We start from the raw sequence: 12,349 nt of genomic DNA, 5'->3' as shown, positions 1-12,349 counted from the left end.
CCATACCACATGGTGGTTATTTTGAACATTACTCTGGTGGCTCGTCAACTACAGGGTAAAATCCAAATGCCCTTGCTTGGCTTATAAAACCTCCAGGATCCACCCTCTTTTTTCAACACCTTCTCCTCATACTCTGCCTATATTCCAACCACATGAAATTACTTTCCGTGCCTTAAGCATCACTGGTCTCTCCAATACCTCTGAAACTGTGCCCGTGCTGCCCCCCTGCCCAGAATTCATTCATTTCTTGTTTCCCTCCAAATCCCTACTCATCCTTCAAGTCTCTACCCCAGGTAACCTTTGTTAGACAACTAATTAATTAACCCAAGAAATAATAAGCCAGAGACCAAATATTTCAAATTAACTTATATCTTAGATGTTATCTTTCCTAAGAACATGTTGTAATAGGTATCAAATACTTAAGCTAACAGATGATGCTAAAGGGTGAACTATCAAGATTTAATAGTGAATTTCTAAAAGGTAGACGGAATGCAGTGTCTCACATCTCTAACCTTGGAATTTTGGGAGGCAGAGGCAAGGAGATTGCTTGAGCCCAGAAATTCGAGACCAGCCTGGGCAACATAATGGGACCCTGTCTCTATTTTAAAAATAAAAAATAAAGTAAAATAAAGATTTAATACTGAGCAACTGGGAAGAAGGGGGGTGTGTATTTTGAAGCAGCTGGGCCTTCTCACTCCTCATCCCAACTCCTGAATTCATATTACAGAAGTAATCACTTTGAGCGTGTCTCACTGACTAATTTGTGGCTTCCAGATATCAAGCCCCACTAGTCTAAGATTTCTTCCACTGATTGGCCTAGAAGCCCAAAAGGACTCTTCAGATGGCATTACAGGAAAGAAGAAGGGAGGTCATGCCCAACGTGAAAAAGTAAGTTAGTACTAATTCCACAGTTAACTCCAATTTCAGTGTATCCTATTTCTGTTTTTTTTTTTAAATATGTCTCTGCTTTCAGAAACATTCTGAACCTAAAATCATTTCAGTTCATACTTTTTTTTTTTTTTCTTGAGGCGGAGTTTCCCTCTTGGCACGATCTCAGCTCACTGCAACCTCCGCCTTCCAGGTTCAAACGATTCTTCTGCTTCAGCCTCCTAAGTAGCTGGGATTACGGGCATGCGCCACTGTGTCCAGCTAATTTTGTATTTTTTTTAGTAGAGACGGGGTTTTTCCATGTTGGTCAGGCTGGTCTCGAACTCCTGACCTCAGGTGATCCACCCACCTCGGCCTCCCAAAGTGTTAGGATTACAGGCATAAGCCACTGTGCCCGGCCTCAGTTCATATTTTTTATGAATATTCCAGATGTGTGTGTTTTAGCTCAGTGAGATGAAAATCATGAATTTGCTGGACAGAGAAAGAGAAAAATCAAATAAGATCAATAAGCCCGAGCTAATGAAGCTTATCTAGAGTTTTATGACTGAAATTCACTGAGCTGTTTTAGAAACTAGGAGATTTGACACGACATAGAGGAGGGCTGTATAACCATCCTTGTGTCTTAATTTGGTTGTACCTACAGAGTAAAGCCATGACATCAATCAGTTTCTGTCTTAGCTGCAAGAATTTTTCTACAGTATTAATAAAAATAACTAACATGCAATGCTTTAGAGTTTGCAATGATTTTATAAATGATTCATTTGATTTTCACAATAAGAACAAAGAAAATATTAGACTCTCTTAGAGCTGGGAAAAAAATGGAGCCTAAAGTAAGGTCAAGTGCCTTACCAAAGATCACATACAAATGAAGTGATAAGCTGGTGCCTACTCTGACTCCAAATTCCATGCTCATTCAATTAAACCATGATAGCCTACACAGCTATCCCTATATAACCTATCGCTCTCCTACTAATTCTAGAAGCTTTCAGGGGCCTAACTTAATAGATCAAACATTTAGGAGGAAGATATAGCACATGGTAATTTTTTATAAGTCTCCTTTCCATGAAGTCAGATTAAAATTAAAAAGGAGTTGGCGTTTATTGATTGTGCCTAACTCAGTAATAGATAACAAATACTGACAACAACAACAATATTCAAAGCTGCTTTGTTTAATTAATATTGAAAACTTTGCCATAATAATGTTAGCTTGTGCACTAATGAGACTATGAATAATTTCTGTTAATCATCAACTCTGACAATTATTTGAATAAGAATTTTTGGTATTAGAAGAGTTTTCTGTTAAAAATATCATTTACTTTTAATTGTTTTATGTAACTGATAAAACACAGTTGTATAAATAATCCAAAACGTTGTCTAGAGACCTGGAAATGAAAAAAAAATCCAAAACTAAAGGTAATAAAGTATTTCTATTTTTTTCTGCACGACTCTGTGCATTAGGTTTTATAATTCATGTATTTTATGTCTATTTGGACTCTTATTTAAATTTTATCTCATCTGATGTTAAATATACTTTACATTCTTTAAGTAAATACTAAGTGACAGAAAGAAGATGGCCAAATATGTCTTAGGTACCAGGGGAAGACAATATGGAATGAAACATTATTCACAGTTAATCTACATAAAGACTAATCTACACTCCAATAACCAGAATTTGACTCTACTATAATTAATTTTATTAGAGATCATAAAGAATGATAAATTATTTATCCAAACACAAAGACATTTTTAAGATGTCTAAATAACCTGATGTTCTGACAAATCCTTTATTTTCTCTTAATCACTCTGATAGATCGTCGATCACACCAGAAAGACAAAAGGAATAGATGTCTTCATTTGTTTATAGAAAATAGGTGCCTTAATTTGCTTAAATTGAAAAATCCTGACATAAAACTCTCTTCTGGTTTACTAAAAGAAATAGTTAAGTGTCACCAGGGGTCAAAATTGGTTTCCAATATACAATTAAGACCCTTTTAGAAAATTGTGCACTTAGTAAGATGACAAAATCTGGAAACTGGGATAGATCAAAGCACCACTATGTTAACTGTCTACAATTTTAGAACTCCAAAGATCCTAAATGGAAAAATAGTGGATGAAATAAAATCAATAGTTAGACACCAAATACCTAGTTTCATAAAAACACTTCCAAAATGGTGGGCATAAAACGACCTCAGAAATTTAGGGGGAGAAATTTCACTTTTATGAAACAAATATTGATGGAATACCTTAAAATATTCATCATGTCCCCTGCACTGTTCTGGGCACCAGGAATCCATTTATAGATTAAGGAACTTACAGTAGAGTTGGAAGAAAGTCCTTTGAGTAAAAGGTTCAATAATAGATATCTTAGTCTCTTTTGACTTATTATTTTTAAATATAGAAATGCTAATTCTGAATATGAACTTCTTTAAATCATTTATACGTCTCTTTAGAATTAAACAACACATTATAAAATATTAACCATGGTACAACACATTATAAAATATTAACCATGATTTACAAAAGATAAATCAGAACATGAGTTTATATTTCCTTTTCAGTTTAAATGTAGGAAGAGAAGGGAAGAAAGTGAACTTTGGAAAGTGTAACCCATTTTCAAAATTGTGGAAACACATCCAATCATGCAAAAATGGCTAAGTGAAAGATGGTATATGTAATAACATACTCCATAGTTTTTCCGAAGTATTTAATGACAGGCCAGGCACAGTGGCTCATGCCTGTAATCCCAGCACTTTGGGAGGCTGAGGCAGTTGGATTGATTGAACCCAGGAGTTGGAAACCAGTCTGGGAAACACAGTGAGACCTTGTCTCTACAAAAAAAAAAAATAATAATAATACAAAAATTAGCCGGGTGTGGTGATGCACACCTGTAGTCCCAGCTACTTGGGAGGCTGAGGTGGGAGGATTTCTTGAGCCTGGAAAGTGGACGTTGCAGTGAGCCAAGATCATGACAAAGCATCTCAGCCTGGGTGACAGAATGAAACTCTGTCTCAAAAAAAAAAAAAAAAAAAAAAAAAGACTTAATGACAGAAAAATTCTCACAATTTTATTTTAGGTGAAAAGAATATATAAACTGTAACTCAGTAATATTTCTAATGATAACAGCAAGCCTTTATTTTCAAATCAATGTTGCCCGGTATGATACTGTACATTTGCTATGCACTCTTTCATTTCATCTTTGCAACAACACTTTGAGATATGTTTCAGGAGGACATATGATCATCCTCCTGTTACAATTAAGAAAACTGAAACACAGAGAATAAGTAATTCCTCTGAGATTCCAAAAAAAGCAAGTCATAGAGCTGGGATAAATCCAGTCACTTAACTTCAGAGCCTGTACACTTAAACGCAATGCAGTATAATTCAGAGATGGGTGAGCTGCTAGGTCTCTCCTGGTCAGAATAACCTTATGAGAATTAACAATTAATGAACACTAGAGAGCCCCACCCTTCCCATCTTTTTGAGTCTCCTCACTGATTTAATTTTTTTCATAGCTCTGATCACTACATGACATTGTATCATACAAAAAATCATTTTTTCCAAAAGTATTTTTCATATAGCTTAATTTTTCCCCCTAAAAAGTCATTTTTATTGCCTTTATCCCACTAGAATGTAAGATCCATGAAGGCAGAAACTTTGCCTAACTTACTCTCTGCTGCAGTGCCAATATCCAGAACATAAGAGACACTGCAGAAACATTTGCTGAATGAAATAGTGAATTAGCTTTTAAAACAAGTGGAAAAAGAAAAAGAGAAAATAAAAGAAAGATCTGTGCAGCTTGGGAAGTTCCCTCTGCTGGGGTTTAGCAGGTTGATCCAGGGAGCTAAGCCTCCTACCTTGTCCGTGGGAGAAAGAGGAGTAGTCGTGACCTGTTAATGTCCAAGCTTAAAGGATCCATAAGTGGTTGAATCTTGATCTTAGGAGCTCAGTCTTCTCCCTTTCCTTATAACTCTCTACATCTCCTCTTCCCTTTTTCTTCTTTCTTTCTTTTTCCCCATAATAGACCATAAAATCAAATTGACGTGTATTGTGAATATTGGTTGAACATTACTGATATGAATTTTTAAACCAAATTAGTTTAAATTTTTATACCTATTTCTTCCAAAAATGATCAATGCAAAACAAACTTTTATTAGCTGGACGTGGTGACACACGCCTGTGGTCCCAGTTACTCGGGAGGCTAAGATTGGAGGATCGCTTGAGCCCAGGAGGTTGAGGCTGCAGTGGGCTGTGATGGTGCCACTGCACTCCAGCCTGGGTGACAGAGCAAGACCCTGTCTCAAAACAAAGCAGAACACAACAAAAACCAAACTTTTATTCCTCATTTGTGTGACTGATAATCACTTGATTTTATTTTCCTGTGAGCCAATGGACTCTGATGTTATTAATCTACAATATTAATTATTAATCGTGCTCATTTCAGCAGCACATATACAATATTAATTATTAATTAACCAAGTCTTGTTTTGTTTTGTTTTGTTTTGTTTTGACCCAACCCTTTCCACACTGTGCAGCTGAGTCCCAGAATGGATAACTGCCCAGTTAAGTAGCTCTTCAGCTTCTGCTTGTCCACCACATCCTTCAGGAGCCCCAACTCCTACTTTTAACATACTTTTATCCGAAAGTCACATAGGATTGTTAAGTAAATAACTATTCATTTTTTTCTAGGAGGATTAAAATCTCTATGTAAATTAGCAATACAACTTGACTCCGGAAAATTGTGTTTGTCAGTAGAATGCCAGTTACTGACTGACATGCTCTTTATTTCACAGGCACCACGAAGAAGTTTGAAAAAAAATTTAGTCCCACAAATAAATCTGGCTTCTTCCTTCTTCCCAGCTATACCCAAGTAAGGAGAAAAAATCAGAAATGGCTGCTGCACATAAAATGGCAACGTTTGGATGATACCTGCTCTTTATTTCAGGATGAGAGGGAGAAACCACCAGACACTATCAGTCATCTCTGGTGTCAGGCCATCCTATTGATGGGAAAGATTGCTTAGGGAGTTCTGGTGACCTCAACTCTGAATACCAAGCAAGCAACAAGCAGCCAGAAGTTTAGGCGATGTTTCTTATTTACTATCAGCAAACTGACACATAAGAAAACAAATGAAATCAACAGCATTAGTAGGTCTAAAATAATATGGTTATCAATGTTTAGCTTTCCACTTCCTCCCATTGGTCACCTTACTCCACAGCCAGAATGATTGTCAGAACATGTGCAGTAAAAGGCACTTTCAAGTCATGCTATGTGTTGTACAAAGAGAATTATTATTAAAAAGAAAAATGTACCAGTCAGATCTCTAGATGTTTGTCTTCTTCATTTAGAGAAATATTATCTGGAAGAAAATGTCCTAAGTTTCTTAAAGTCAGAAATTATTTAAATGTAGTCCAGACCTGACTCCAGATAAGTACCAAAGAAGGCAAAGAAAGGAAGAAAAATGGGTCATAGAAATAGAAAGAGCATAGTAACATGGTAGATTTAACCTTCAATATATCAATAATTATGAAACCTTTGATAGGCTAAGTATGCAAATTTAAAAGGTTGTCAGAATGGATTAAAAAAACAAAATCCAACTATATGTTGTTTACAAGAAACACATCTAACATACAAGGACACCAAACTCTTAAAGATAAAAGAATGAAAAAAGATGTATGATGCAAAAACTAACCTAAAGAAAATCAATATAGCCATATTAATATTAAAATACACTTTAAGAAAATAAACAAGAATCTTTATAGAAGTTTTATTAATAATAACTCAAAATTGGAAAAATCCTAGTTTCCACAACAGAAGAATGACTAAACAAACTATGGTAGGGTAGGACAATGGAATCCTCAGCAATTAAAAGGAATAAAATGCTAATGCATGCATTAACATAGACCAATCTCAAGAATATATTAACTCAAAAAAACTTTACAGAAAAAATACATGTTGTATGATTCCATGTTTATAAAACTCTACAACAGGGTAGACTAATATTCAGTTCAAAAAATTAAAACAATGGTGGCCTCTGGGAGAGACGGCAAATGTTACGGACAGATTTAGAGATTTAGAAGGGGTACGAAAGAACTTTCTGGGGTGAATGGTAATGTTCTTTATCTTAATAAAGTTTGTGTTATACAGCTAGGTGTGCATTTCAAAATTTACTGGATGATATTTCTGCATTTCATTGTATGTGAATTTTTTCAAAAAATTAAGAATTGTAAACTAATATTCTCATTGGTATGCATGCTAATAGGATTACTAGTGTCTTCCACTTACTTTGAAATGAATCAAAAAGATAAGATGAACTAATGGATAGAGGGATGGACTGATAGATGGGTATGTGTTAGAGCATATCTAAAACCACATTAATTACGGAATCTAGGTGGTAGGAATACAGGTATTCATTAAAGAATTCTTTCAAATTCTCTGAGTGTTTTCATTTTTTTCCATATTAAAAGAGAGGAGGGAAAAAAGTCTAATGAAGAAATCAATATAACATTTTAGAGAAAACTGTGAGGAACTCTATATAAATGCAAAGGTATATTTACGTTCATGGCTTTGAGGATTCAATATTGTAAAGATGTAAGTTCTTTCTATACTAGTCATCTATTGCTGCATAACAAACAATAAAAAAAAATTGAGTGGCTTGAAACAGCAATCATTTATTTGCTCATAACTCTGTGGGTTAGCAATTTGGGCTGGCCCCACCTGGGCATTTCTTCTGGTCTCACCTGGTGCCACTCACACAACTGCAGTGAGTGTCTAAATGGTCTAAGATGGCCTCCTTGTGTTTGATGCTGACTACTGGCTGGACTTCTCTTTCTGTGTGATCTCTCATCTCCAAAGAGCCAAGGGGTCAGATTACAGTGCTCGCACCTGTAATTCCAGAACTTGGGGAGGCTGAGGTGGAAGGGTTGCTTGAGCTCAGAAGTTTGAGACCAGCCTAGGCAACATAGCAAAACTCTGTCTCTACAGTAAATACACAAATTAGCTGGGTGTGGTGGCACAGGCCTGTAGTTCCAGCTACTGGAGATGCTGAGGTGGGAGGATCACTAGGGCCTGGGGTGTCAAGGCTGCAGTGAGCTGAGATCACACCACTGCACACCAGCCTGAGTGAGGGAGTGAAACCCTGTCTCAAACACAAAACAAAACTAAACAAAAACACAAAGAGGCAAGACCACGATTCTTCACATAATGATCTGATGGTTTCAAGAAGGCAAAAACAGAAGCTACAAGATCTCTTGAAGCACTGAGTACAAAAGAAAAGATAGGTAAATTGAATTATATTAGAGTTTAAAATTCCTGTTTACCAAAGAGAGACTATTAAGAAAGAAAAAAGACAAGCTGTAGAATGGCAGAGATTTTCATTATATATAATTAAGAAAGGACTTATATCTAAAATATATAAAGAACTTCAACAAATCAATAAGAAAAATCAAGGCAATCCAGTAGGATAGGCAAAAAACAAACAAAAAAAAACCCATGAACTAACACTTTCGAGAAGAGGTTATGCAAATAGCCAATACATATATTAAAAAGTGCTCAACTTTCTTAATGCTAATCAAGGTAATGCTAATCAGAACCATATTAGATGAAAGAATCAACCAAAAACAAACAAAAATAACCTCCTGGGACTAATAATCAATTATACCCAAGGTTGTAGGATATAAGATTAATACGCAAAAGTCAATTGCTTCCCTATTTACCAGCAATGAACACGTGGAATTGAAATTAAAAACACAATACTTAGGCAAAAACCTAACAAAATATGTAGAAGAACTATATGAGGAAAACCCCAAAAACCCTGATGAAAGAAATCAAGTAACTAAATAAAGGAGAAATATTCCATGTTAATGGGTAAGAAGATTCAATATCATCAAGATGTCAGTTTTTCCCAACTTGATCTAAAAATTCAATGCAATCCCAACCAAAACCCCAGAAAATTACTTTGGGGATATTGAGGAAATGATTCCAAAGCTAATATGGAGAAGCAAAAGACACAGAATAGCAAACACAATGTTGAAGAAGAAGAATGAAGTTGGGGGACTGATATCAAGACTTAGTACAAAGCTATCGTGATCAAGACAGTGTGGTACTGGCAACAGATTTAAGAAACAGATCAATGGGACAGAATAGAGAGCCCAGCACCAGACCCACATAAATACAGTCAACTGATCTTTGACAAAGGAGCAAAGATAACACAATGGAGAAAAAGATACACTTCCACACATGGTGCTGGAACAACTGGACATCCACGTGCAAAAAATGAATTCAGATGCAACCTTACATCCTTCCCAAAAATTAGCTCAAAATGGATTATAAGCCTAAATGTAAGATGTAAAACTGTAAAACTCCTAGAAGGTAACATAGGAGAAATTTTAAATTTCCTTCAATTTGGTAATGATGTTTTAGATACAACACCAAAGACACAATCTATGGAATAAGGAATTGATAAACTGCACCTCATAAATAGGTTCTCTTTTTTTTTTTTTTTTTTTTTTTTGGAGACAGAGTCTTGCTGTGTCACCTGGCTGGAGTGCAATTGCACAATCTCTGCTCACTGCAACCACCACTTCCTAGGTTCAAGCAATTCTCGTGCCGCAGCCTCCTAAGTAGCTGGGACTACAGGCACATGCCACCACACCCTGCTACTTGTTTGCATTTTAGTAGAGACAGGGTTTTGCCATGTTGCCCAGGCTGGTCTCAAACTCCTGAGCTCAGGCAATCCGTTCACCTCAGCCTCCCAAAATGCTAGGATTATAGGCATAAGCCACCATGCCTGGCTTTGTAAACTGCACTTCATTAAGATTAAAATTATCTGCTCTATAAGAGACACTGTCAAGAGAATGAAAAAACAAGACAAAGACTGGGAGAAAATATTTGCAAAAGACACATCTGATAAAGAACTGTTATCTAATATATAAGAACTATTAAAACTCCACAGTGCCAGGCATGGTGGCTGAGGCCTGTAATCCCAGCACTTTGGGAGGCCAAGATGGGTGGATCACTTAAGGCCAGAAGTTCAAGACCAGCCTGGCCAACATGGTGACCCCATCTCTACTAAAAATGCAAAAATTACCAGTCATGGTGACACATGCCTGTAGTCCCAGCTACTCGGGAGGCTGAGGCAGGAGAAATGCTTGAACCTGGAAGACAGAGGTTGCAGTGACAGTGAGCTAAGATTGCACCGCTACACTCCAGCCTGGGCGACCGAGCAAGACTCTGCCTCAAAACAAATATAAATAATAAAATTCGACAGTAGGCCAGGCGTGGTGGCTCACACCTGTAATCTCAGCACTTTGGGAGGCCAAGTTGGGCAGATCACCTGAGGTCAGGCGTTCGAATCCAGCATGGCCAACATGGTGAAACCCCGTCTCTACTAAAAATACAAAAATTAGCCAGGCATGGTGGAGCATCCCTGTAGTCCCAGCTACTTGGGAGGCTGAGGCAGGAGAATCGCTTGAACCTAGGAGGTGGAGGTTACAGTGGCAGTGAGCTGAGATCGCACCACTGCACTCCAGCCTGGATGACAGAGTGAGACTCCGTCTCAAAACAAACAAACAAACAAAAAACCCAACAGTAAGAAAACAAACAACTCAATTTTAAAATGAGCCAAAGACTTTAACAGACATCTCATCAAGGAAGATATACAGTTGGCAAACAAGCATATGAAAAGATGCTCAACATCATATGTCATCAATGAAATACTAATTCAAACAATGAGATACCACTATACAGGTATTAGAAGAACGAAAATCCAGAACGATGATACCACCAATGCTGGTGGGGATGTGAAGCAACAAGAATTCTCATTCATTGCTGCTGGGAGTGCAAAATGGCACAAGCACTTTGGAAGACAGCTTGGGAGTTTTTTTAATAAAACTAAACATACTCTTACCATATGATACAGCAATTACACTTCTTGTTATTTACCCAAAAGAGCTGAAAACTTATGTCCACACAAAAACCTGCATGCTGATGTTTATAGCAGCTTTATCCATAACTGCCATAATTTGGAAGCAATGAAAATGTCCTTCAGTAGGTGAATAGATAAACCAGTACAACCAGACAATGAAATATTACTCTGCACTAAAAAGAAATGAACTATTACGCCATAAAAAGAGGGGAGGAAATGTAAATGCACGTAAGTGAGTGAAAGAAGCCACTCTGAAAAGGCTGCATACTGTATGATTCCAACTATATGACATTCTGGAAAAGGCAAAAGTATGGAAACAGTCAAAAGATCAATGGTAGCCAGAAGTTAGGGAGTGAGGGAGTGATGAATAGGTGAAGCACAGATTTTTAGGGCAGTGAAACTACTCCACATCACACTACAATGGTGAATACATATGTTTCATACATGTCCAAATTCAGAATGTACAACACCAAGTGTGAACCTAAACATAGACACTATGGACTTTGGATAATAAAGACGTGTCAGTGTAGGTTCATCACTTGTAACAAATATATCACTCTGGTAGGAGATGCTGATATCGGGAAAGGCTATGCACTAAAATTGTTCTAAAAAATAAAGTCTGTTAAAAAAATAACTACACACACACACACACACACTATACCACTACAAAACCCTCAGAATTACTTAAATTAAAAGGACCAACAATACCAAATGTCAGCAAGGATGTGCAACAACAGCAATTCTTGTGGACTTCTGGTTGACATGTAAATTGGTTGAGTCATTTTGGGAAACACTTTGATATTATCTACTAACATTGACAAACAAACATTCTGCGACTCAGCAGTTCCACTCCTAGGTGTATATCTAACAGAAATATGTGCACATGCATACCAAGAGACATGTAAGAGAATGTTTCTAGCCACATTATTCACAACAGCTCAGAACTGGAAACAATCTCAATGTCCACTACTGATGGAATGGCTAAATAACTCTTGGTATATTCATATAACAGAATACAATAAAAATGAATAAATTAATTATGCATAAAACATGGGTGAATCTCAAAAATACAGTGTTGAAAAGAAGCCAGACACAAATTATCCCAAGCTAAAGGAGTCCACTTAAATTTTTTTAAAAATAGAAAACTAAACTAAAGTGTTTAGGAATAAATAATTATGCATTGTATAAGAAAGAAAGAAAGAAAAGAAAGAAAAAAAGAAAGAAAGAAAGAGAAAGAAAAAGAAAGAAAGAAAGAAAGAAAAGAAAGAAAGAAAGAAAGAAAGAAAGAAAGAAAGAAAGAGAAAGAAAGAAAGAGAAAGAAAAAGATGGAAGAAACCACAAGGAAGTGGTTTCCATAAGAATTGGGATAAGGCTGGAAGCGGTGGCTCACGCCTGTAATCCCAGCACTTTGGGAGGCTGAGGTGGGTGGATCACCTGAGGTCAGGAGTTCGAGACCAGCCTGGCTAATGTGGTGAAACCCCATCTCTACTAAAAACACAAAAATTAGCCAGACGTGGTGTCAGGTGCCTGTAATCCCAG

At 36.7% G+C, this 12,349-nt stretch overlaps 1 protein-coding gene across 3 annotated transcripts in view; it reads left to right on the top strand.

Annotated features, from left to right (window-relative positions):
* The window catches only part of WDR64 (WD repeat domain 64), a 151,293-nt gene extending 143,713 nt beyond the window's left edge, over window positions 1–7,580 (top strand). For all 3 annotated transcript variants that reach the window (XM_054560845.1, XM_054560850.1, XM_054560856.1), the window contains 2 exons: window positions 775–888; window positions 5,679–7,580. In XM_054560845.1, the coding sequence (XP_054416820.1) occupies window positions 775–888; window positions 5,679–5,759 (195 nt within the window). In that variant the 3' untranslated portion in view covers window positions 5,760–7,580. The remainder of the gene's footprint in view (window positions 1–774; window positions 889–5,678) is intronic.
* The last annotated feature ends 4,769 nt before the right edge of the window (window positions 7,581–12,349 follow it).

The sequence above is a fragment of the Pongo abelii genome, chromosome 1, assembly GCF_028885655.2.
Source record: "Pongo abelii isolate AG06213 chromosome 1, NHGRI_mPonAbe1-v2.0_pri, whole genome shotgun sequence".
NCBI classification, from domain to species: domain Eukaryota; kingdom Metazoa; phylum Chordata; class Mammalia; order Primates; family Hominidae; genus Pongo; species Pongo abelii.
The sequence above is the reverse complement of the archived record's forward strand: the minus strand, read 5'-3'. Positions and strand labels throughout refer to the sequence as shown.